Source organism: Anas acuta, chromosome 8 (genome assembly GCF_963932015.1).
Source record: "Anas acuta chromosome 8, bAnaAcu1.1, whole genome shotgun sequence".
NCBI lineage: Eukaryota > Metazoa > Chordata > Aves > Anseriformes > Anatidae > Anas > Anas acuta.
Window position 1 is genome coordinate 826779 of NC_088986.1, and position 26043 is coordinate 852821.

Consider the following 26043-nt stretch of genomic DNA (forward strand, 5'->3'; position numbering starts at 1 on the left):
GTTTTTCTTTTTTGTTCTGGAGTTGCAGATACTGTTTACGAGACAAGCTGATTAATCTCAGTTGTATGTGGCTCTCGAAGATTAATAACCTCATTCTGATTCGTGCTATTTATGGTGCAAATGCAGTATGTTTAAAAATACTGAGAAGATGTGGAGCAAATATTTTCCAGCCATCCCAGCTCACCATCCCAGGCTGACCGTATTCCTTCTGTTCTTGCAACCCTCGCTTAAAAGCACGCAGCCGCTTTCTGTCGCACCCTGCAGCAGGACTATCAGCACCGACAGCGTGCGGCTGGATGTGTTAGTGCCTGTGGGGATCAGACTTTTTTCTTGATATTTTTTTTTTCTTTTAATGCAGTTGCTAGAGTAAGGTCTTTGACCCTAATTCTTATATAAAAATATGCTTGGGATATTGCTTGCAGTCGGTGAAGCCTCTGTTTCTGTTCAGCCCTCGCTTTGCGGAGCATTTACCCGAGGAGAGCCACGTGGAGGAGGAGCTGCGACGCGGGGATAATGCTGGTGTGCCCCTGCCCTGCGTGCCCACCCGAGGACAAGCACTGCTCCGTCGCTCTGTGTCTGCTTCTGAGCATTTTATATCAGTGTGGCTGCTGCATTAATAAAAGCAACAGATAAAAGGAAACCCAGAAACCTAAAACTGGCTCAAAGTGGGCGGGCGGCTGAAACCCTTCTGTGCTCTCTGGGAAGCAGCATTTAAAGTGTTTGTCTAGGAAGGAGTGGGAAAGGTGCATTAGCAGTCATAGCAAATGTAGCTATTTTTAATGAAGTCTCTCTTTAGAAATGTCACGGTGAGGTTCCGCATGGACTTTCAATTATTTCTGCCCGGAACGTGGTCAGGTTTGGGGTTTGTTTGGGTGTTTTTTTATTTTTTCTCTTTCCCAGCACTCTGAATTCAGCTTACTGCTGAGAGTCAAGCTACATTCCTTCCAGTTATATTTAATCAAAAAGAGAAAAAAAAAGTGTTTGTTTCTTATGCTGAAGGCTCCCAAGCTCCACGGGCTGTAACCCTCTGGTGTTCAGCAGTCCTGTGCGTGCTTGGGGTGTAACAGGCTGTGCTTGCTGGCTGGCTCTTGCCTGGCTCCAGGAATTAAAGAAGGAAACATACTTTTTCCATTAATTTCAATAAACATTGATAAATAGATGTGTATGTGTGGGACGCATGTTTAAGCAGGATGGCATACTGCATAGCTCCTTCAGGGCAGTGTTCCCATTCCTGATGTGGGATGTGCAGCGCGCCCCGGGGGGACGGGGGCCATGCTGGGGGGGTCCCAGTGCCAGCGGCCCCATGGGGCAATGTGTGGTGTCACTGCACCGCTCGGCCGCTGCCTTTCCATCCTTCTCAGCGTGCTACCTGGTCGTGTTTGGGTTTGGCCGTGACTGATTTTACCTTCAAACAGCCTTCCAAGAAGGCGTAGGGATCCTAACTGTTCCTACAGTGACTGCACAGCGATGGGTGCACAGCACGTACAGTTACTGTGTCAGTTGTCGGTGGTTATGTGCTCGGTGTGTGTAGCTGTGTCATACAGAAAAAGGACAGTCACACGCTGCCTGGGTAGGGACTTGGTTTGTTTTGCTTCCAGAGAGCCACCGTGACTGCAGTGGAGCAGGGCGAGACACAGGAGGTGCTGTGATCCAGCCAAGCAGCCCAGTTACTCGCTGAGTTACTCACTGAGTTACTCGCTGAGTTACTCACTGAGTTTCTCACTGAGTTACTCACTGAGGATGTTGATGGGGCAGCCCGAGTGCTCCCAGCACTGCCCAACGCAAGGAGCCAGCCGTGCCCAGCAAAGGGCCAGCTGCGGGATGGGAGGAATTGTTGCTGCTTCTACCACCAATGAGCTACAGTTTGTAAAACCAGTGCCCGCGCAATTGTTCGCTGGCCAGCACTGGCTTTATTAGTCAAAAAGGCATAAGACATTATTTAATGTAAAAACGTACAGAGATTTGTTTGCAGCTGTTCCAGTTAAATATGAATTTTAATGTACGCGGTATGTTTGCAGCCTGATTACCTCACCTGTTAATCCACTCGGCATTTTAATACAGCACACACGGAGGTTATCAATAATTGATTCATTGTTAAGCAGCCGGTTTGTTCTGTGACACCGGCGATGTGAGATCCTTGCTTTCAAAAGAGGCGGTTCTGTCGTTCCACCTCTTTTGCAAGTCAAATGATCAGCTAACGTATTTTGAACATCAGTAAGACAGCTGGATATTTTTTCAAATGGAAAACATAAAATGCAAAGAAAAAAAGGAATTCCCACTAGTTATTATTAGAGGTCTGTGTGTAGGTAAGGTACTGAAGGAAACCCCCGAAGAGCAGTTGGTTCTTACACAAAGGTTACACAAATGTTGTCAGGTTATATCCGACTGCCTCGGAGCAGCCACACAACCTACAGTCACCTCTGAACGGGTTCAAAAGTGGCTTTCCCAGTGATTATAAAGATATTTGCATGCAGTAAGTCAATGGATGTTTTTTTGTATAGATTGCTCATCACCTCTGCGTGCCCTGGTCACTCACATCTTCAGCTGAGAACCTGGTGAGCGGAGCCTGGCGGGCAGCCACGATCCCGAGGAGCTGGTGCTGCACAGAGGCAGCGGGCAGGCATCAGACGTAGTGCCTTGCCCAGACCCTGCACCCTGCAGGCAGCATCTCACGGCAGCCCCCACACAGGTGGCTGCTGCGAGCAAAGAGCCAGCCGAGCGGAGGTGGCGGTGGTGCTAAGGCATCTGCTGCCTCGGCTGCCTTCTGGGAAAGGCTGCGCTGCTCTGGGAGCGTTTATTTTTGCAATGAATGTGTCCGGTGGAAATACGGCATGGAAAATGAGAACAGGCTGCTAAGGTGCTCAGGAAGTGTTCATCCCATTAGCAGGAGAGGCATAAAAATGACAAGCCTAGCCACAACATTTGACGATCTGTAAAAAATTTAAGGCATCCTCTCAGATTTATAATAACCCATTTGTGTCTTAAGCTCAGTCCATTTTAAGAGACACGCGTAGGCCGGTTCTTACCCTCGTAGGTTGTTTGTGAGAGTGCAGAGCTTCGCGCTGCTGCCCATCATCCTGCGCTGTGGTGGCTCAGCATCACCCCACAGGGACAGGCACCACTGCTGCAGCTGGGACAACTGCAACCCCCAGTACTGTCCTCACACTTTGCAACGCGGAGTTAAAGATAGGCAGACAGTGTGTCAGATTACACAGGGGTTTCGTCTATAAAAACTAAAAAACATAGCACTACGTGAAACAAGAGCTGAGATTTATTATCTTCCAGTGATTCCAAAGCCTTTCTGCTCTGCTTTGCCATTCTGAAAGCCAATGCTTTTCTGAACCTTTTCCATTATCATGCGTGGCAAGAGTTGTTTGAATCTTCAATGCGAGTGGTAGGGAAGGGACTGGATCCGGGACACAGCCTTTAAAAGGTGAAAATTCATCGAGTGCTGGGACTACAGAACAGATGGCGTTCGGGGGCGTGCTGCTGCAGTGAAGCGAGGCCTTTACCTGCCTTTCCTCGCAGAGTGCTTAAACAGAGACACCAGGGCCAGCACAGGGACAGGGACGTGTCCAGCACAGGGCACCTCGCAGGGACCCCCTGCGGTCACTCCACAGGCACAGCTACAAAACCCTGGAGACACCGATGGGTTACGTCTGTACAAAGGCTTGCCCTGAGGGCTTCAGGCCCTGGGGAACAGCCTCGCTGGCTTACAGGGGTGCTGGTGACACTGGGGAGCTCTGCCAGTGGCAGTGACACCTGAGCAGTGCCGCTGGCAGCACCCGGGAGCTGTGCTGCTGGCAGCGCTGCTGCGGGGGCTGCAGCCGGGCTCCGGGGTGTGCGCGAGGCAGCGCGGCTCCGGCTCTAACCTCATCTCTTCTGAGAACAGAGGTCATTCTTCTTCCTCCTGAAAGCTTCGTAATAATGAAGGGTTGCAGCACAATTAGATTTCCATGATTTTTATTTATTACTAAGATTCCAAACAGCAGTATATCAGAAAACTAAATGTTCCAGGAGATAAGCACAGACGAAATCATGTATCAGCCCTAGTAGAAGTCATGCGAATTGAGTTATTTAGTTATTAGTTTGGGTGGAAAATTCTATTTCATGGAAGCCTCTGAGATTTTAAATTTTATTTTCATTTTGCAGTGGGTTGAAAATAACCTCTCAAATATTTCCACAAAAATGGAATTGGTGAAATGGCCTTGTCTGCTGGCTGCACTTCCCTAAATGTATTAGATCCTGACCTGAAATATAGTACACCTGCACGTAGTCTCTGCTCTGCCTGACAAAGAGCAAAGATTTCAGCCATAGATCATTCCAAGTCGGGAGCAGGGACTGAAGCCCAGGCCTATGATCATGTCAGAAACTTCAGAGAAATGGGCTGCTTCTCTTGCGCTGCCTTTGGATTATTTGCGCGGTGATGAAAGAAGCAACAGTGGCTGCTCTCACACAGCACCCTGCCAGGCTGCCGAGAAATTGCTGCAGGGAAATGTGTAAAAATGCCAAAATACAATACAGAATGCCAGAATATTTTAGTTCTTTTTTTTTTTTTTTCCTTTCTTTTTAAAAATTAATATATTTTCACAATCTGCTTCTCTGAAGAAGAAAAAAAAAAGGCAAGGGAATTCTCAAATTGTTACAACAAAAATCCTAAAATATTGCACCATTAGCTGACCCAGACAGCTTGGAATTTGCAGACAAGGAGGAAAAATACCAACACAGATGTGCAGCACCCACAGGGGGTTTGGCGGGGTGGGAGTGCGGCCGCTCCGCTGCAGCCAGGACGCAGCCGTGGGAGAGCGCCGTGCCCTGCCATTTGCAGTGTGTACTGGAGCACCACTGCTGCTGGACTCCTACTTCTTTTTCTGCCTTTTTTTCTTTTTTCTCATACACACATCTTCTTTCCCTGAAGTTCTGTTGTGCGCCCTTTCCCCATGGCTCCGTTCCCAGCACGTGCCGGCACGGCCAGAGGTGCCCGTGTGTGCGGTGCTTCCCTGAGCGCTGGTGTTAGAGATGGCTTCGTGTGGATAATGCTCCTCTTTGGCATGTGGTGGGCAAGCAGCACGTGTGCACATGGATGCAGACGTTCTGTGACTCCTGTTCTCTCCGTCTCGTCTCGCTTTGACCAGCCTCACGGCGCTGCTGTGCCGGGCCACTGAACCGCGCGCGGAGAGCCTGGCTGTCCTGGCCGGACTCGCAGCTGCCCCTGTGGCTGGTTATTTATTTCTAAGCTTGCCATCTCTGCTATAAAAAGATTTGCAATACCCCAATAATAAATGCATTCATCACCACATCTTCTGTAATCACTACAGTTCCTGAGCTGCTATTTGGCACTCATTAGCTGAAACTCCCATTCACCTATAATTTATGAGAAGCATACAATTATGTGTTATCACTACTTCAAGTGATTACTACACTGTATGTTTTTAAGATAATGGCATGAAACACTCCATGATGAATTATACCTCTCTAGGTAGCTTTGCTTCTGTCATTAACTCTATTATTTTACTTAAACCAACCTGGAGAGAATTGGATTGCAGGGTTAGCATTTCCTCCTCGAACAAGAGTCCCGGGTCAATACCGATCCGATAAAGGACACGACACGGTACACAATCATCTCCTGTCTTGTGTATCTTATTTACCCATAGTGTCGATATTATTATAAGTAAATCTTAAAATACAACTTGTTTCACTTGGAAATAATGTTTTTTTCATTAAGCCTTGAGTGAAAAATAGGCTATTCAGAAAAAAAATAAAAAAATACATGTGAAACATTAAACCTGAATATTAAGAAATCAGAAGGCAGAGGAAACAGCCCAATCACTTTATCCTTTTTAGAGTGACATGAGTTGTGGTAATAGACAGCTCAGACAGACCGGTATGCCAGGAGTTAGTAACTTCTAAAAATACAGAAAAAAAAGGTCTGCAGACCCGTGTGAAGGCCAGTAAAGGATGCCTGTCTTTTCTTTTCATTTTGCTTTTTCTTGTTGCATTTTTTTGTATATGTCCAAGTACCAGGAGCACTCCTGGCTCGGCTCCCTGGGGCTGACGGGGTGCAGCCCGGTGTCCCCGTGGTGCCAGTGACAAACCCGGTGGCACGAGGGTGGCAGTGCCCTGGGGGGAGCGGGGCAGCTCCTGGCCGGCCTCCCCCCCGGCCACGCTGCCCACCTGGGCTCTCCTCTGCCTCCTGCCACCCCTGGAGCTGGCGCAGCCGCGCTGCCGTGTTCGTTAGCAAATTGCCGTGTTTGTGTGGCTGAGGAGCCGAGCAGCCATCCCACACTCATTATTTTTTCCCTAGTGTGTGAGACCGTAATAATCTCCAGTTGTTAGCCCTCTTTTTTTGTCAGAACTTCAGTGAGGAAATCTTTGTTTTGTTTTAGCATTAAAAACGAGGACTGATGTATCTGTTTTGAATCAGAACTAACCGCAGTTAATTAGTATCATAGCTGGTTTAATTCCGCCATATATTTCTGAATGCTAACATCCTTGAAGAAAATGCTGTGATATTGAAGATTTGGAAAGTAACACAGCGTTTTCATAGCCCCGATGCTTTCTCATCCTCTAGGCAAGATCCTTTGCCTAGATCCATGGTCTCAGAGCTTATGTTGCTTTTCATTCCTTTAATTTGTGTTTCATTGTCATGTGGCGAAAAGCAGGGAAAGAATTTACCATCTGGATTGGCTTTCACCATCAGAAGAAACAGCTGACTTATCTATTGCTGTAAAACAAACATGATGGGCTCTCAAATTTTCAAAGACTCCTCTCCCTTAAGAAATAGTGCAGAATAATGAGGACAAAACCACGCAGCAAATTGTTTACTGGCTGTTCAGCATGGGAAAATTCTTTTCCTTAATTTTGGGAAGTGCGTGTTCCTGTATCACAAACCTGCAGAGTTAATAAATACCAAATGCAGCAGCCAGCACTTTGCGAAGTTTCAAACAATAGGACTGAGCCAGGAGTTACTAAAAATGAAACCGAGACCATCAGAACCAGTAACCTTGGTCCGTGCTGTTTCTGGGTCCTCAAAGAGAAAATCTGTGCTTCCACGAGGTAATTAAAAATAATAATTTGCAGCTTTGCGCTGTACTTTTTGTTCATTTTGATATGAAAGCATCTGAGAAAAAGGGTGGGAATATATAAGTAAAAACCCAGCCACAAATGAGTTCTGGCAGCTGGGATGCTTTCCTTGTCCCTGTCCCTGCCCAATGGGGCCACCTCCTGGGGCAGGCGGGGGTGCAGGATGTCCCTGGGGGTGCAGAGCGAGAGCAGCAGGCAGGGCGGATCGAACAAGAAGGAGAAGTACTTCTGCAGCCAGTTTGTCACTGCAGCTCGTGCTGAGCTTGTTTGGGATTGAACAAATGAATTTGCCAAAGCTCTTTTGGAGCATCCCCAGGGGACACCAGAACCTCCCTGGTTCCTGTGGCTCCTTCCCGAGTGTCTGGAGGTCTGATGTCTGCTTGCGTGTGGTGAAAATGGGAAGGGCCTCGTGAAGAGTTAAGTTAATGATTTATCAATTTCGGTTTGAAAATACAGCCTTTGCATCACATACATCCCATAGTTACCACTGCTGAAATCACCTGTTATGTCCTAAAGTCCTAAAGGATTTTAATTAATCTTTTAACTAATCCTTAATTATTTAATCCCTTAATTAATATTTAATTAATTAATCACCCTTTATATCCTAAAATCACCCTTTAGCACAGAAACAGATAAGCACTGAATTAGAGCAGGGTCTGCTTCAATTAATGCAGATATTCTGGCCCTTGATTGGGAAAATATTTTTAGAGAATGATTAAAATGTTTTTCACAGAAAAAAAAAATACATATATATATATAAATACTTTCAGTTAAAAGTCTGATTATGCTACATTTTACTTATATTCTACTGCTTTTTCATTACAAAGGTTCCTATGTAGACATCATTCCATCTTTGCTCTGCTGGCAGCTGTAATCCCGAGGTGTCTCAGGGCAGCACGGAGCCGGTGGGAGCTGTGCCGGGCTCGCCGCCCCCCTGCCCTTCCCTCTCCATCATCTGTCTCCTCGGCAGGTCGGTGGGCACCGGGCAACTTTGTCGTGCCCCACTACAGGGCACAAAAGCTGACCTGTCCTGGCGTTACGAGCTCTGTGTCGGTGCTCTGGAACGGTGGAAGGAGCAGAGCAGGGAGGTTAATTATGCTAATTACTCATAACAGTTCAGGTAGCGTGAATCCCCATTTATCTCAGGCAGTTTGCCAGATAAAACGCTCATACGGTTATCTATTCCTTTTGAAAAAGTCCATGGGTCAGCAAATATTTAAAGAGTTATCTTGGTTTCTGCCTGAACTTGCAGTTCTCCATTCCAAGTGGCTGCTCGGGACGGCAGCGTGACGGGCTGCGGGGCGCCACAGAACAGGCTGGTCGGTTGGGGGAGAAAGTCCCCCTCTAAAGGAGGTAATTATGAGTAAGGGCACTGATACCGTGCTAAATCAGTTACTTAGGTGCAAACAGCAGGTAAAAAAGTCTCAGATGTGTCTAGTGTGCTCAGCTTGGAAGGGGGGAAGATGCTGAGACATCGCTCACTTGTTTGCCGTCAGCGTGAGGCATTTGTGTGCTGCCTGCCCAGGGGGGCTCCGAGCACGGCTGGTGGGAGGCTCGTCCTGGTGGAGGCTGCTCCTGGCTGGAGGCTCGTCCTGGTGGAGGTTCGTCCTGGTGGAGGCTCACCCCAGCCTCATGGTGGCCGTGGTGAGGTGGTGCTGTAGTGACACGGTGAGGTGGTTGACCCGGAGGGGCTGGGGCATGCACAGGGGGCAGAACTGAGGGGCTTTCTGGGGAAACAACGCAGCACTTGCAGTGTTTGCAGGACCTTTAAATCGAATGCTGCGAAGTTCAGAAGCGTTTGCTGGGAACCAGTGGCTGCAGCGAGGAAAGGACCTGAAATCTATACTCCATCCATTAGCACCACTTATCTTCTAATGCCGGCCCATCTGCTGCTGCTGCAGACATGCAGCACACACATCTGCAACGGGTTTTTATTTGCTGTGAGCCAGGAAAGGGCACGGGGCTCAGCACAGGGGGGTGAGTGTGTGCGGGGAAGGTGCACCATTACGCACAGAAGCCCCTTCACATCCCGGCTGAACGCTGCTGATATTTTTTGAGCAGAAAGCATTTTTACCGTAGAGCTCAGGACCTGCCGTACACTGGAGGTGCCAGGCAAAGCCAAGTTACGTCTGTTAGGTGTGTTGGTGTTGCTGCGAGACCAAGCTTTGTGGGGCTGATCTCAGATGCTGTTTCGCGGCAGCTGCTGCTCTCCCCGGCTTTACATAACTCCTGTTTATCAGACTTTCCAGAAACCGTCTGCAGATTTCCGGCCATTCGTGACACAACAGTCTCCCTCTGCAGGATATTTTAACATCTGCATGTTTCCGAAATAGTGTAGCTTCTTGGGGAAAGATGTTGCTTCTCTGGGTGTCCTCCCCGGCCCATCCCCGACCCCCTGTTTCTCCCCTCCCCTCCCCTGCCGCTCGGCCCGCGGCCGATGCCCCGGTAAGGCCGGGACATTTCCGCAGCGCTGCTTTTTGCAGAGGTTTTCTGTGTTCTGCAGAAAGGCTCCCTTTGAATGAAAAGCAGCTATAGCTCAGTGCCTAAACCAATTCCACTGAAGAAAAGATGCTGCAGTAAGCAATAACAGCTCCATTAAGCGCCTCACACCTGCTTTCCCCATGGCGAGAGCTCGCCCACCGCCGGCTGCTGGCAGGGGGACGCTGCCGGCTGCTGAGGGAGCTGGCACCCAGAGCAGTGCTTACAGCACACTGCAGGCATCCTTCACGTCAAATCCTTCTCGCTTTTTGGGGAAGGAAGGATTCCGGAAAGATCCCGGGGCTTTAGGTACACGCCATGGGCCTTGCCACACAGATGGCCGCAGGACTGCTGGTGGCAGACAGGCAGCCTACACACGAGCTGTTCGTGTCCCACCTGGGGCCTTGCTGCTGGGGATCTATCAAGGAGGCACCCCGGGGTGCCACAAACTGCCCCCAGCAGAGGGGCCGGGGGGTGGGAGCACCATGGGGAGGCACACGGGGCTGGGGGGGCCCGAAGGGTTTGGGGCCTGCATTGTAGGGCAGCGTGTAGGGTTTTTATCCACGGCTGTGCGATTCAGGTCAAGTAATTGCACAAGGACTGGGGATAATGGTGGCTTTTGGTCTTACTTAATGAAGATTTTTTTTCTAATTTTTAAGTACTGGCCAAGCACCATCCAGATTTAGCCCCAGACCGTGCATTTAGGGCAGTTCGGAGACGAGCAGATGGGACAGGCACACGCAGGGCAGGCCGGCTGTGTGTGTGTGCCCCGGGCAGGGGGTGTGCAGGACAGGGGCACAAGCTCCACTGCAGCACCCTGGGGGCAGTCATGGAAAAGGACGTGCACAGCCCTAATTAAAGAAGTGGGAAGGGATGCTTTTACGGAGATTAATAGGTCTGTGTTTTCATTATTGGGAAATAATGGACTGGGGAGCTAGGGAAGTGGGAGGCATCAAAAAGAGAGGATTAAAAACTTTGAGGAAACTGGGTGAGACTGTATTTCTCTGTGCTTACAAATTACAGAAGATCATCCCCATTAATAATGATTAGAAACATTGTAAAATACCTTCATCCACATGACAACTAACATTAAAATCTAGTTTTTATGCTTGTTGAGTAGAGAATTTCTGATTACCATCATCAGTTACAAAATAAATTGTTTTTTTCCAATCTTCTAAGTTTAGAAACAGAAGAAATATCTTCTGAGTTCAGCTGTAATTTAATCGATAATTTTCCAAGCAATGTAAAGGTAAAAAGAGCAAAACTCTCTTTTATTCAAAGATTGTTACGCTTTCCTTAATTGTACTCCTATGCTATTATTAACTTATAAAAATAATCGGTGCTGTGCATGGAGTTGAAAATGTGCACTGGCGAAGTGCTGCCGTGATGCGCAGGGAGACTGAATGGAGGCAGAGGTGAGGAGGGGGCATCGGGCACCTCCCGTGGGGTTGGCCTGTGGGGCTCCGGCCTCATCGGGTGCCACATCTGCTGCTCGTAGACCCAGAAGGTGCTGAGCAGGAGTCGGGCTCCTCGCTGGAGGACTGGGCTAATCCCGAGGAACTGCAGTGGAGGCTCCCAGTTCTTCATAGTGTTGCATGGAAGCAGCCCTCTGCTCACACTCTCTTGAAAACGTTCGTGGGTGTGCTTCAGGTCCCTGGAAGGTCTGCAAGTCTCCAGGGCAAATTTTCCCACAGCGCAAAACCAAATTTTAGGCTTTTTGTAAGGCTTAGCTTGGCGACTCCTCTTTGAGGCTTTTTATCACGTTTTGCTCCAGTGCTCTGCTGCAGTCCGAAGGCCAAGGCTTGGCTCAGCTCCCCGCTGTGCCCCATCCCAACTCACCTCCCACAGCTCTTGCTGGCTCCCCCCGGGAGGCCCCTGTCTCCTCCCTGCTGCCTCCTGCCCACTCCTTGCCCCCAGGACGCGACAGCTTTGTTGTTCCTGGTGGTTCTTTGCAAACATTCATCCATACAAAGTCAGCTGGTTACACCCCATGTTTGGGGTATGGAAAGACTGCTCTTTAGTAGAAAATTATAAATGCATGGAAAAACTGGAGACCAATCCTTCATTTAAAGGGAAAAAAATTCTCATTTGTCGCCCTCATTCCCCTGAAATTAGGTGTGGAGAGCGGAAGCTTTGCTGCAGTGCCCGGTCCCACGCCTGGGCGAATGTGCAATCCAAGCTGCCTGCAGGACACTTTGGAGCCATAAATGCATTTTCAGAAATGAGAAGTGATTTGTACACAGAAAGGGATAAAATTGGCTAGATTAGAAAACATTTCTGAGATGAATCATTTGATTGCTTCTTCCATGGAGTAAATATGCACTTTATCCATTGTGTATTGCGTGCGTACTGGGAAAATACTGCACGTTGGCTGCTATTTAATTCAAAGGCTACTCTGTGCAAAATATTTCTGCCAAATTCTGCAACATTTTCACGTCATCTCATTCTCACAGGGTTAGGGAATATGCGTGGGTTCTGAGTAAATGTAGAGAAAAGGTTGCTCTGGGGTGCTGAAGGAGCCTGCTTGGGGAAGGACCTGTATCCGAGCCCTTTTGAATAGCATCTTCTGTTGGACCCGGTGTGCTTCCACAACCCAACACACTCAGACAGTCTGAACAAGAGCCCCAAATGGTTTCTCCTTGTTACTTTTGTAGAAATACCTTTTTTTTTTTTTCCATCAAACTTGAAAGTCTTCCTCAACAACTAAAACTCTCTTCCATCTTTATCACTCGGTTTTCATGTTTTACAGCGCAGTTGTACACTGCATTCCTGTTGTTAATTAGCACTGCATAAAAGACAGCTGGTTTTATCAGGTTTTCACCTCTATCCACGACACCCCTGCACTAGGAGAGTACAGGCATTAATACTCAAAGCTTCTTTGTTTTACAAAGCTATTGCACGTAAAATACTTTTGTGTATCAGATAAAACAGCAAGAGGTCCCACGTTGCCCTCTGTGCTGCTCCGTTTTGCCTTTTCTCAGCGTGCCAGCCCCGACACCCCCGGGCAGTGTTCATGGGCAACGCGCTCAGGAGGCTGGGCTCGGTCGGACCCGTGCCGCTCCCAGCCAGGACAGCAGCCGCCGTCCCAGAGCTCGCTTTAAATCTGATGGGAAGTCTACTTCTGTCGTTAATTCTTAACCACAAATCTCAACTTCTGTGAGCCCTTCTCTTCCTAAGCCAAGCTAATTGGTTCTTACGAGCTGCCCAGGCAGCGGGGCACTTGTGAGGCTGTTCTGTGTGCTGGGCAAGGAGGGGTTGGCTTCATCTTGGTGAGAGTGCCTTCCTGCATGGTGGAGGGGGACAGTGACACATAAATAAATGTCAGCGCCAGTGTGAAGTGAAATTGTACCTCCAGAAACACCCATCGGTAACTGACTGCACCCAGCTGCTGCAGAAACGCGCTGTAGAAATACCGGGGAATGTCTGAGGTTTCCCTGCTTCACCCCAACCCTCTGTTGGCTCTCATCAATATGTCAGCGTTTGGAGGACTTTCAGAGCAGCTCCTTGCACTTGTAGAACAAGTCCAGAGCCCACAGAACTCCTGCAGGGACTCACAAGCTTCTGCTGAGCTCTGTCCTCAAAGCCATGCTTCCCTCTGACATCCCAATTCCCCGCTATATAAACTGGTTCCTTACCCTGTGCCACACGCAGCTGCTATCAGAGTTATCTTTCTATTCAGATTCCATGTTGAGGTCATTAATTAAATGACTGAATAGTTATTTTCATGATCCATTTGTGAAGAATTTCAGCCCGATGCTTCTAGTTTCTTATTCCTAATGGGAATGTCATTTTTCCCTTTAAACAATGCCACCATATGCTTAAGCTACTAAATCACCATTTTCTTCTATTTAACAGTTTCCATAGTTGCACTATTTTAATGTTTTATCAAAGAGATTTATTGCATTATCTTCTGCTGTTGGATTTCCTTCATGTAAAGAACCTCTTTATCAAATAAAAATGTCCCATTAGTCTGTTGCACTTTGAATTACTTTCCTTCAACTTTTGAAGTCATTTTAAAGCCCTGAGTTCCATTGTGGTCCCAGTGGTTAGCCTAACATTTGCCTGATTCACTCTCCCCATTTCCTTAAATGTAGATAATGGTAATTATTTTCTAGTCACATAGTGCCTTTTTATTACTTTTTTTTTTTTTGGATTTCTAGTTTCCTGCTCTCAGCCATGGATCCGTTCAGACTTTTCCCTGCCCTGGACCCCGTCAGGCGCTCTGCCTGCTCCGTACGGCGCGCTGCTGGGCACTGCTCCATCCGGGTCCGAGCTGCTCCTCCTGGGCACGCTTCTCCCAGCCTTGTTTCCCCGTGCTTGCTGCCCAAGCTAGCTCTGATTTCTTTTGCTCAGGTCTCACCTCCTGTCTCCTCACTCGCTTCTTGCAGCTGGTGTTTCCTTGCCTGTGGCCAGGAGGTACTTGCAGTATCTCCAGTGCCTGCCTTCTCGCTGTATTCCCGTACTTCGCACAGCCTGTGCTTTGCTGGTATTTAATGGTTTTCTTCCCGTCATTATGCTTTCTCTCCTGGCTCTCTGCTCCTTCATGTGTTTTCCTTGCGGCTCACAGAAATCATCTCTCCGACTGCAGTTCAAGAGTGCATCCCTAGTCGAGACAGCCTTTGCTCATCATTATTTGCAGCCGGGTGGAACCCAGACGGCGCTGCCCTGGCACATGTCGCAGTGCCCCTGGGACTGCCGAGTGCCTGTGAATGCTGCCCAGCCTCCCGCTCTCCCACCCATCACTGGTGTCCCCAGGCTCTCTCCAGATGTTTCAGAAAGATTAATCCAAGCCCTAAGCCATCAGGATCCTCCACGGCTGCAGGCAGGGAAGGCGTGAGCTGCCCTTCCCAGCTAGGTGCTCGCCTCTTACTCGAGAGCCAGTTGCTGAGAAATGCCGTCAGAATTCCTCACTAGCTTCTTACCCGCTTCCTTGATTCCTTCTTATCCCTTCCTTATTCCTGCTATTACAAGTTTCAGTAACTGTGCTGGATGCCCTGCCCCTGGGACTTGTCAGGGACCCGTTGTGGTATCCCTAAGAGTGCGTTTCTCCTCGTCCCAGCGTGCAAGTGAGCGATACGAGAGGAAAAGCTATTTTAGAGAAATTGCAAATGTTTTCTAACGCATGACACAAAATACTGACAACAGCAGTATATTGCAGGGCCTAATTACCTTAGGAGAAGGTTGTACTGCCGTTATGCCAGGATGTTGGCTTGGGTTTTCTTTTTTGGTCGCATATCTACAGAAAAGATTTTCAATTAGCACTGACCTTTAATAGTCCTACTGGGATTTGATTCTACAGATGGTGAAATGGACTACGGATTAGATTTTTCAATACACCTTGTTCTTTGTATTTTCCAACTGATTACTTTTGGACAGTTGGCAGTACCGGGGCTGCTGCATTCAGCTCACAATTCCCTCGCAATCTCCAGTGCCGTGTTCAAACCCCTGAGGTATTGTGTCGAAATGCTGTCAAACTCTTCAGATAGATGTATTTTCATTCTACAGCTGCACTTTTTACTCAGTCAAAAAAAAAGTCTTTCTGGAGGAATACTTCTGAACTACAATGTAGAAAGAAAGGGATCTGTCTGGGGTGCAGCTGCGTCTGTTGCACGGTGTCGGTACTCCCCGGGCTCTGATTAAGGCGACTTTTCTACCCCTAAGAACACCGTGTTTGATGTGATTGTGCTAATAAACAATAACTGTGCAAAAGCTAAAGAATGGCATTTTAAACAAATCACGCTTACTTGTGTCACTACCATACCATGAATGTCTTAAAAAGGTTGTAGCAGAACTATGCTTTAGCTTTCATTGCTGTCTGCAGGAAACTCCGTGCTAACTGAGTGCACGCTTGCTTCAAACAAGATGTCCTGAGCAGGAGATCAGCAATTTCTTCTCTGTTGAGAAGAAAAAGACATTTTTTAGATTCTAAGGTGTCATTATAATTTTTAGTGGAGAAAGTTTTTTGGTTCCTTAACTAAACGAGCAGAAGTTTATTGCGTCTTAGGAGAAGGACAGCGGTTCTGCACAGGCCCATGGCTGGTCCTCGTGGACTGACCCTGGGTGGGCTACGACAGGCAGGCACTGAGCTGAGCTCAGGAAAAAACGAGGCTTCCTCCCTGCTGCTGCCCTGAGCACTCACAGCAGGGAAATCAGACAGGGAGAACATAGCGAAAGACTTATTTATTTATTGCCTGCTTGTAAGATCGGATTTTGGTTTTATGATGATTTGCGAATTAAGAAATGACTCATGTATTTTGAGGTTCAAGTCTAAGGTACTGTAGCTGTATTCAGTGTAAAAAATCAATGGCAGGTTAATGGTGTTTGAAAATGTTTAGATTTGCGTACTTAATGGTTTCACTTTTTTTCCCCAGGTGTTATTTGGAAGATGGAGCGTCAAAAGGTGCCTGGCTGAATCGGTCAAGTATTATTTTTGCTGGAAGTGATAAGTGGTCAGTAGATCCCCGAGTTTCAATCGCGACAGCAAATAGAAGAGAATACAGCCTGCAGATACAGGACGTGGATGTGACAGATGATGGTCCCTACACCTGCTCTGTGCAAACTCAGCATACTCCGAGAACCATGCAGGTGCACTTAACTGTACAAGGTATGTGTTTAAACTAATCGCAAATTGTCATGGAAAATGTACTAGAAAAATCTGTGTTTATAGATGGGAAAAGCCAGCTAAGCACTTTTTTTTTTTTTTTTGGTATATGCAGCCACAGACTGTATATATTTTATAGAAAGTGTTTTCGCAATCCAATCTTTGATCTATTTAAGTCTACCTGCCCTTCACTGGTCATGCATAAAATTGGAATGTATGTTGACAGTCGGTTCCAGGTCCCAGCAAATAGATAGTACTGAATGGTTCAGCAGTTGACGCTAGCTCTGATTGCCTGTTTTTGGTAAAATTTCTGACATTGCCTGGCTTACCTGCAGCCTCTGCTGGGGGAGCAGATCCCCAGCTGCAGTCATTCCTTTGGGGGCTAGAAGTGGCCAGGAGTCCTAGCAGGCCATTTCAAAACAGACGTGCTCTGTTGTAGCTCATGATGGCTGTCTCAGTGCACAGTTTAATGAAAAATACCTGAACATGGTTGTTATGTGGAGGGCAAAAATACGAAAGGACAATACAAGTACAGCAGTTTTGTTCCCTGGAGTGGTATTGTGCAGGTGTCTCTCCGTTTGCTGTAGTCTCCTGTGTGGCTCAAAATGTGGTTGCTTTGCATTGTGCTCAGCCTAGGCATCGTGTATGGGTGCATGCTCATGTAGTGAGTTGGGAGAAGGTTTCCAGCCTCTGCATTGTCACACTGAAACCCAGTATTGCCAGAAACAACCTCACTGTCTTTGTGCTGCCAAGACGTGTTCAGAAATAAGAACGGGGCCGAGCAGGAGCAGTGCCAAGGCCGTGCTGCATGCCAGCGGTGAGCCACGGCTCCGGGGGCTCTGGCTGTGCCCATCGCCCTCAGCCTGGCCGTGGGGTGGGCGTCCTGTCCCCGGGGCTCTCACCCAGGTGTCTGCATTCAGCTGGTGTGTGAAAGGCAGAGTAATTCATCTGAGCACCTCGAGTGTCTTCTCTGGTGTGTGCCATCACAAACACGGTTATAACAGCAAGAATTAACTCGTCAGCCAAATGAGAGTGAGTAAAGCAGGTTTCTTTCAAAAATATAAATGCACAATTCATTAAGACCAAAATAAACAAGTTAAGACAAATGTAAGCTGATTTTGCTGTAACATAAAAATCCATAGTTTTTCTTTCAACGAGACCGCAATTTTCTCACGGAAGTACTGACTAAGATCCCAATATCGTTAAGTAGAGAAGTCCATTTATTTCCAGGAGATGGTTTTCTGGTACAGGCGCTGCAGAGCAGGGGTGTCAGCTTTACGCAGTATTGATAGCGCTGTTCCAGGGTGAACAATTCTTAGTTCTGATTATCTTTGTAATAGTTAATGCCCTCGCACAAGGGGCTAAAAAAATAGTTGGAAATTAATTGCATTTATAAAACATATAAACAGGAGCTTAAAATTAATTAGGATAACTGCAAAAATATAGAGAAATAATAACTCAATAGTTAAAATATGCATAATTATTAAGCGATTGCATTTATATCTTCAGAAATGCAAAGTATAACCTAAGGCTTTAATTTATTAGTCTTTGGTGTAATCATCATTAACATTTTCTTTTGCATTTTTATGAGTAATAAAGCAATGAATATAAAACAGAAGAATTGAAATGGCAATCTCTATTAATCCATATGGCACACCAGAATCCCTTACAAGTAACACGTATGAAATGCTTCTCAGACTAATTATTCTTAACCGCTGGACCTTCAGACCCCGACGGTTTGTATGTTAGACTCTAACTTTGTAAGCGCTAAGGGTAGTTGTGGCATAAAGAATGTCAGGAGAGCCAGAAAGCCATCACTCAGTCATTTTTACAACTTTTCCTCAGAGGCAGCTGTTCTGTGAAGACCTGTGTGTGTTCTGCTTATATGGGGGCTTCAGGGAACACAGACGGATTTCTTTATAAGCAGTTGGGTTGGGAAGTTGAAATGAAGAAGCTGTGACAGCATCAATTATTATTTCAGTTGTGTATGTATTCAATTTCTTCAATATTAATTCAGTTTTATGTAAGAAAGAAGTAGCAGCTCTATGAATCGCAGATAGAACAAGAGAACCATTTTCAAGACAAAGCTGAAAAAAATCACCAACTACTTTTTCCTGTGTTGTGCCATTAGCACTTAGCTAATAGCACTTAGGTAATTGCAAGCCCTGCACTTGTGCTTGCTGCTGCCTTCAGCGTCCCAGCCCCTCACCACAGCGTGCCCACGCACAGCGTCCAGAGCGGGTCACCCATGGCTGCGCTGCTCACAAAGCTCCTGCTTCACCTTCCCTGTGCCGGGGCTCAGGAGGTGCAGTGCGAGATTTATGTGTCCTTTGAGATGGAGACAGACCTGTCTGAAAGTAACTGAGGCTGTAAAGGAAACATCAAACAGCTAATTGGTGCTGTAGCTTATGTGTGCTTTCCTCCAGAACGGGGTTCGCAGGGATGACATAATAACATTTTATGGGGGCAGTTTTATGTTTCCCCTTTATATTGTTCATGACTTTGTATTGAAAGATTAGAAATAACTTCTGCTAGTGGGGAAAAATAAATGAAGGGAAAAGCAGATCTTTAGCCAAAGTAAAATCATTCAGTCAAAGGGCTGGGTTTCCATTTACACTGTGAATAAATGATCAGCAGCAGATCTGGAGCGGCACATGAAATAAAGGAGCAAAGAAAAATTTAAAAGCAAAGACTTAGCCCTTTAAAATTCCTCTGCCCTACAGGCTGTATTCCATCGAATAACACTGAAAGAAGACATTCTCTTTCTGAAAATAGCAGAACTGGAGGAGCCAGGGGTGTATGCAGTGGGTTGTAAATTAAATGAATAAAGACTTATGTCTGATCATAAGCTCTCAAATAGGTTAAACTCCAGACTGAAAAATTATTTGCTGTGAAACCTCCACTTCAAAAGCTGTGTAAATCCAACTCTGCTTCCCTCTCTGTCTTCTCTCCCTCTCTCTCTCTTTGGTGAGATCTTTCTATACACACAGATCCCGTAGCTCTCATTTTGAATACTCTGCTATTTGGGCTGACAGTTTCTGATCTTATTTATCTAAATGTTTCAGAGAATAAATACATTTTAGTGGGTTAAGGATGTCTTAATTTCCACGAGTAAAACACAGAAAAGTAAAGAGGTCCAAGCCACAAAATCAGCATTTCTGCCAGCCTCCCTGGCTAAGCCTGTGGATGGTTCCTGTTTTGTTTTCCTTGGCATGAACGTTCAATAAATTCATCCCGCCTCCATTACTTCCACTTTTATCTGTTTTCTGGCACTTTACAAGAGGATCCCCAAACACAGTTTTGGCTGCATTGGGCCACATGTTGTACACTCGCAGGTTAAACCACAGATCTTGTGCACAAAAAATTGAGATGAAATGATCAGTAAAACAGCTGAAGGTAAGGAGGTGCCACTGCATCCCTGCCCCATGTGCAAACACAGGGAGAGACCCGGCAGGGTTTGGTGAGCTGGCCACCAGCAGAGCCTGACATTGAACTTCAGCCTGCCAAATCCCTGCACAAAGCTGTAGCGAGACCTCCAAGTCAAGTTTAGATCAGTGCTACTTATTGCATAGCTAGACCTTTTTGCACCATGAGAATTATTTGAGATAATTGTTAAAGAAAGAAAAAAGCCTAATGTGTCTTTAGTCCCATTTACATCAGTGAAAGAAAAAACAGATGAAAGAGAGGAAGATAATCCAGTTAACTTTATTTCGGTGACCTTATTAAATGGGAGTGAGAATTATGAAGTAATTAATTAAAAGTTTAGAAGGTAGGAGTTTGTAATCAACTTAATCTACATCAGAGCCAGATGCTTGATCTGCAGTGTCGTGAACTGCAGATGATTTAAATATCAGGAGCTTGCTGTAGTTAAGTCAAAAAATTAAATACCTCTTACCATACTACATTGCCCATAATTTTCCTACGGAAAGGTTGCCATTTCTGCCATTTCTAATCTGGCATTTATTCTATCAAAGTGTAGCTTGCATCCTCCGAGCTGTGTTTCCCCTTCAAGGTGCAGAAATACTAAGACACATTTACCAGCAGCCCCCAGAGTTAATTCTGCCCACGAGCTGAGCCGAAGGTCACAGCCCCACTGCCACCCGCGTGCAGGTGTCAGGACGTGGTGCTGGGCGTGCTGGCCATCGGTGATGGGGGGCACCGTGTGCGACCCCCCGCCACCCAGGGAGGGCCTCTGGGCTCCTTGGGGAACGCAGGACACACCAGAGGCAATTGCTGCGCTCGAGATAGCAAAATGAGGGCTGGGAGGGAATTTCGTGACGTTTAATAATACGTGTGGTGTGGGTCCCAGGACAGAGGGACAAACGTATGGCTTGAAGGACCGCACCACTACAAGACCCAATGCCTTCGGCGCAGCAGCCCCACTGATGACACATCAGTGCTTTCCGTGGGCACCAAAGTGCTGACGCTGTGGATCCAGGGACACAAACAGTCTCCTACACTAGTCTCTTGAGGCCCTAACTTTGATTTTGGTATGCTCTGGGTCCACCATGCTCTTGGGACCACGCTGGGAGCAGCCCCGGGGCATGCAAGCTGCTGCCGTGCCCCTGTGCTGCCCCTGGCATCCTGTGCCTGTGCGCAGTCTGTGCTTGGAACTCCGTGCGTGTAAATAATTCAGTTGTCTATGCAAATGCAATTTATAGATTCAGTCAGAAACCACAACCTATATTTTTGATTTAAACATGTATAATATTTCCAAAGTAATACTCAAGGCCCTTTTTCTGTTTAATAAACCTCCTTAATGTCCCCTAAATATTAATGTATTGATTTAGTCTTTGCAATGTTTGCAAAGTCTAATTTGTTTCCTCAATCAGGCCGAGAGGGACTTGCGTTTGGAGCTAACGAGATAAATCTTACCCAAATTTATTTAAAGTGGGACAAAATAAATATGCAAAAGACTTCTAAAATCATATAACAACCACTTTCCAGCTAAAACTGACAATCCATTACTCTTTTAAATTGCCAGCACTCGAGTAGGATGTCAGTTTTCGTTATAAAATTAACTCACAAGTGCCAGCCACTGTTATCATCTTGTCCCTGCTCAGCACATGAAGTAAAAGGCCCAGAGGCATGGTTGCAGGGGTGGGGTGGCTCAGCCAGGGGCTCAGCTGCAGAGCCCCACCGCTGACCACGCCGCCTGCTCCCGGACCCACCTGTGGGGCTGGCTGCTACCAGCGGCTGCATCCGCAGCAGAGTTCGTTAATGACTGATCAGGACATTTTCTCCAGTTCTTGTATTTTTCATCCATTCATTCAATCCCTCCCACATTCATAGAGCTCAGGGCATTCAAATGAGCTGCAGGGGCTCGTTCGCTCTGAGATGGGTACGTATGGCTTTTACCCTTCTTTAAAAGCCTTAAATCATAGAAAATGTTTGCATTAGCAGGTGATCTCATTTACCAGGATGTAAATCGGGAATATTTTATCTGAAGTACAGCAGGGCTCTACTAGTCTGAAACTCATAATTCTGTGATGTTGGAGCTGCTTTACAGTCACGGCTGCAACTGAATTTCCATTATAAGCCTGAAATTTCCATCTTCTGAAATCTGCAGGCAAAGGATAATCAACACAAAATAATCATTTGCTCTCTGGTCCAAAGTATATTAGTTCTGTTACATTTGAATTAATTTGAATGAGTTGTTTTGTGACCTGTGAGAGCCTTACAAAAGATGTGTCCAGCGGAGCCCAAGGTGACTTTCAGCAGCTCCTTGCACTATGCAACAGTGCCAGAAGCAGAAGGGAGAAGGGAAAAATAAGGCGTAAAGCAAAAACGCACAGCTTAGTTTAATGAGCATAGTAATTGAATGCGAAGGGCAAAAATGTGGATGATTAAATTCTGCATTTGGAGTCAGTTAGCTTAGTTAGGGTGCCCACCGCTGCCTCCACAGCACGGGAGGGGGCCGTGAGCAGCCCCGTGGCCGCGGCCTGGGGAGCTCTGCGAGCACGAGATCACCCCGAATACAGCAAAAACAGCCAGCTGGAAAAGCTGTGTGGCACTCAACTTGTCGAAAGAATGACAAACCCTTTTGAAGGAAAGATTTTAAAAAGGCTTTTAGAGAGACAGCGAATTCGGAATGCTTAGAATGTATCAAAGGGAGCTGCTGGCTGTGTCAGCGCTGTGGGGCGGTTGTCTTCTGGGGCTTATCAGCATTACAGCAAGCACAGGGCAAATCCATAGCTTTGCATAAGAATAACTGAAGTGGATGGTGTGAATAAAAACTGGGACCCACAAGGATCATTGAATCCAACTCCTGGCTCCACACAGGACCACACAAAAACCAGACCCTGTGTCTGAGAGCGTTGTCCAAACGCTTCCTGAACTCCAGCAGGGTTGGTGCCCTGACCACAGCCCTGGCAGCCTGTCCCAGTGCCCGACCACCTCTGGGTGCAGAACCTGTCCCTAACCCCCAGCCTGACCCTCCCCTGTCCCAGCTCCATGCCGTCCCCTCGGGTCCTGTCGCTGTCCCCAGAGAGCAGAGCTCAGCGCCTGCCCCTCTGCTCCCCTGTGAGGGAGCTGCAGGCCGCCATGAGGCCTCTCCTCGGCCTGCTCTGCTCGGGGCTGAACACACCAGATGCTCCTCACATGTCTTGCCCTCTACATCCTTCACCACCTTCATAGCCCTCCTTTAGACACTGCCTAATTGTTTTATGTCCTTCTCATATTGCGGCACCCAGAGCTGCACCCAGATTTTTAGTTTCTTCCTATTTCTACTGAAAGTGCCGTTGACCTCCCTACTCTTCCCCATCTCAACAAAAAGACTTTTTGTCAAGGAATTTGCAGCTGGAAGTGTTTGACTTGGAACACATGAAGGCAATTTCCAGGTTAATGCCCCTTGGCAGCGCCTGGCACGCTGAGCCAGTGCCAGGGCTGCCCACTCTGGGAGCTTTCATGGTCACCCAATGTGCTGCTCCCACAGAATTTCGCAGCACAAACACTGATGGTCTTTTTCACTCAAGAGTCAATACTCTGTCAAGAGTCGCTTGGAAGACTAAAATTAAAATGCTCATTTTTTTTGGTCATACTACCTCAGAAATACAGTCATAGCTGAAAATAGGTTGTGGCAATGCCGAGACTTTAATTACAATTACTTTTTTCAAATGCAAGTTCATTTGAACACATCCTCCAGAACCTTATTTCATAACGGCAATGAAGTACAGGAGGATTATTGTAAAGATGTAAAATCTGGCTTATAACACTTTGACGGGTTTGGTTACATGTAAGCACATGCTCTTCTGACTGTTGTTCCTACAGGCTCTATTATTCCTTCTCTGAATGCCTCTTCACAGTCCTGTTGTTTCAATTAAAGGCAATTGGGCTGGCCTGGAAAAACTGAGATGGTAATTATTTTGTTATTCATTACCATCATTGCAACACTGCAAGCAGCTTTGGTAGTCTCTACCCTGAGTAAACAGTGTAATATTTTATTGAGCTTTCTGCTGCCTGTCACTGTGATCACTGTGATTACTGTGATTTATCTGATTCTTTTTTCATTGGATTTCCTGTTATTTACGCTTCTGTAGTTCTAGACTGTCAGTTGACAGGAGAAAAAAGGTGTCCCATGTTTTAAAGTTAATTTTTTCCTTGGAGCATTGTTAACAAAGACAGAAAGTTAAATATATGTGGAAATTATCCCACCTGGTGCAGGTTACATCTAGAATCTTTTGTTTTCTCTTGCAGAAAGGACTTTAATCTAAATGTTTAGTGAAGTTCAACTAGGAGGCTGCAAAAACACTTATTTTCCCTAGATGAATTCTAAGCATTTTGGAAAATCCTTATCTTCTGTTTCTATGAGGTTGAGGAGAAAAGATATAAAAGTATTTTTAGAGTGAAAACTTTGGCATGGTAAGGTTTTCAGTAAGTTCTTCTGCACAGCATTCTGCATAGCAATTACAAGGTGCTACTTCCAGCATTCTGCTCATTCCAAACTAGGAAAGGAACTGATCCACATATGAAATCCACCTCAGTAAAGATGGAATGGAGAGAAATGGTAAAATGGAGCAACCCCTCACAGAGCACTGTGCCGTGAGGCTGGGTGGTAGATGTGGTTTCCTCCTTGCTCCCAGGCCCAGGTGGGCGCCCCTGGGCCATGTCCAAGCATCCTGCACCTGCCTGCTGGGTGCTGGGTGCTTCTGCGGGAACGGCCTCTGTCAGCAGCGTGCTCTTAGACTGACTAAAACTAATGGCAGCTGACATACCAAATATCGTAGCTGAAATACGATAATCTGATAAAAATCTTTTGTCAAGTTCCGTTAATGTTTAAAAAGTGAAATAAATGGCAACTGAATTTATGGTCCCCATCCCTGCTTCCCAAAGAGCGAGGCTTTCCCTGCAGCATCACTTGTCTTCTGGTGCTGCTGAGGGATGATGGAGAGGATCGTGCCTCCATGGACATCAGGCTCTGTCCACATGTACTTTTAGAACCCATCGCTCATTTACAGTAACAAATAGACTGTTCAAGGCTCCAGGGCACAAAAGATGATTCATTTTACCACAAATGCAATTAAACGGCACCTCAACAGCAGGAAGATTTGCTCTGTGGGAATCTAGGTGGCAGCCAAGTCATGCTTCCCCTCTGTCACGTTAGCCAAAATCCTGCAGTTGTTGCTTGGAGTGCAGGGGTGGCCATGAGCCCCCAGCAGGGCAGGGGCTGTGGGAGCAGGGCAGGGGTGCAGGGGGCTGCTGGCCCAGCTGGCCCTTACCTGCGCTCCTGTTTGGCATCGGGTGCGGGTGCTGAGGATGGGACAGTGGCACCCGTCCTGCTTGGCAGGGATGGTAGCGGGCAGGGCAAACCTGGAAATGAGACATAACCTTCTGCAAACTTCTTAAAGCCAGAGAGAAGAGCACCATGGAAACCTGAGGGCAGAACCAATTTGGTGTGTGTTGTTGTATACCGTGACATTGACTGGTTAACAGCAAAGACTTGGAGAATTACCCAGTCTTTTGCTGCAATAATGAAATTCCACGTTACCTTTTAAACTGCTTAGCTGGCTATATTGCAGGTCAAAGAATTGTAATTGTAAACACTGGGAATAGTGTTCCTAGTACCAGTGCAGGTGATTATGGGCATTTGAATGTAATTAAAATTAGTCTAATTAAACAAACAAACAAACAAAAACCTTTATAACACTTCACCTTTTGAAATTCTGAAAACCTAGGTGCAAGTTTTCATTAACACATCACTTTGCTGAAGTGCCCCGTGGAGGCTGCAAGCTGCCGCTCTGGCTCTGGTTCCCACCTGCGTGCAGCCCCTGCTGCCCGGCGGCCTGGAGCTGTGGGGTCAGCCAGTCGGGGATAATCCCAGCCTGCCTAAATTCACCAGTGCCCAAAGCATTTCAAAAGGTTCAAGCTGTAAATCCAAGAAGATTTGCAAGAACCACTACAGGAGGATGCTGCTGCTAGCGCCTTCCTGCCCTGCGTCTCCCACCCCTCCTGCCTCCACCCCAGCCTTGCTTCCCACTTTTTAGTGCAGACCAAGAGAGAGAGGCTGGAAATGGGGTAAAAATAAAGAAGCTGACAGTAATTTCTTTTAGGAAGCCACTGCTAGAGCAATGCAACATGATAGAAATAATAGCCCTAACTTTTTGTTACTTCTTCACAAAGCAGGCAGTTGGCTGCCAGCTGTGCACCCTGTCATGTTCCAGCTCCTGGTGCTCTTTGCTTGACTTTGTCACTGTTCTGAATTTGCTCTCAAATCATTCTAAATTCGGTCTCTTGCACTGTACTGATCAGACATATTGGAAACTTATACAGTGAAAAGTTTTTTACATTAGCTATGGACTAAAATCAATGCATTGTCAACAAATAAATAATGACTGTCCTTTTATAGCTGGACTCTGTTTAAACTAGGATTAAATTTATATAAC

The 26043-nt window shown here is 46.7% G+C and overlaps 1 protein-coding gene across 4 annotated transcripts in view; it reads left to right on the plus strand.

Annotated features, from left to right (window-relative positions):
• Window positions 1-26043, plus strand: part of NEGR1 (neuronal growth regulator 1) — a 260822-nt gene that overhangs the window by 93430 nt on the left and 141349 nt on the right. For all 4 annotated transcript variants that reach the window (XM_068690073.1, XM_068690070.1, XM_068690071.1 and 1 more), the window contains exon 2: window positions 15933-16165. In XM_068690073.1, coding sequence (XP_068546174.1) covers window positions 15933-16165 — 233 coding nt within the window. The remainder of the gene's footprint in view (window positions 1-15932; window positions 16166-26043) is intronic.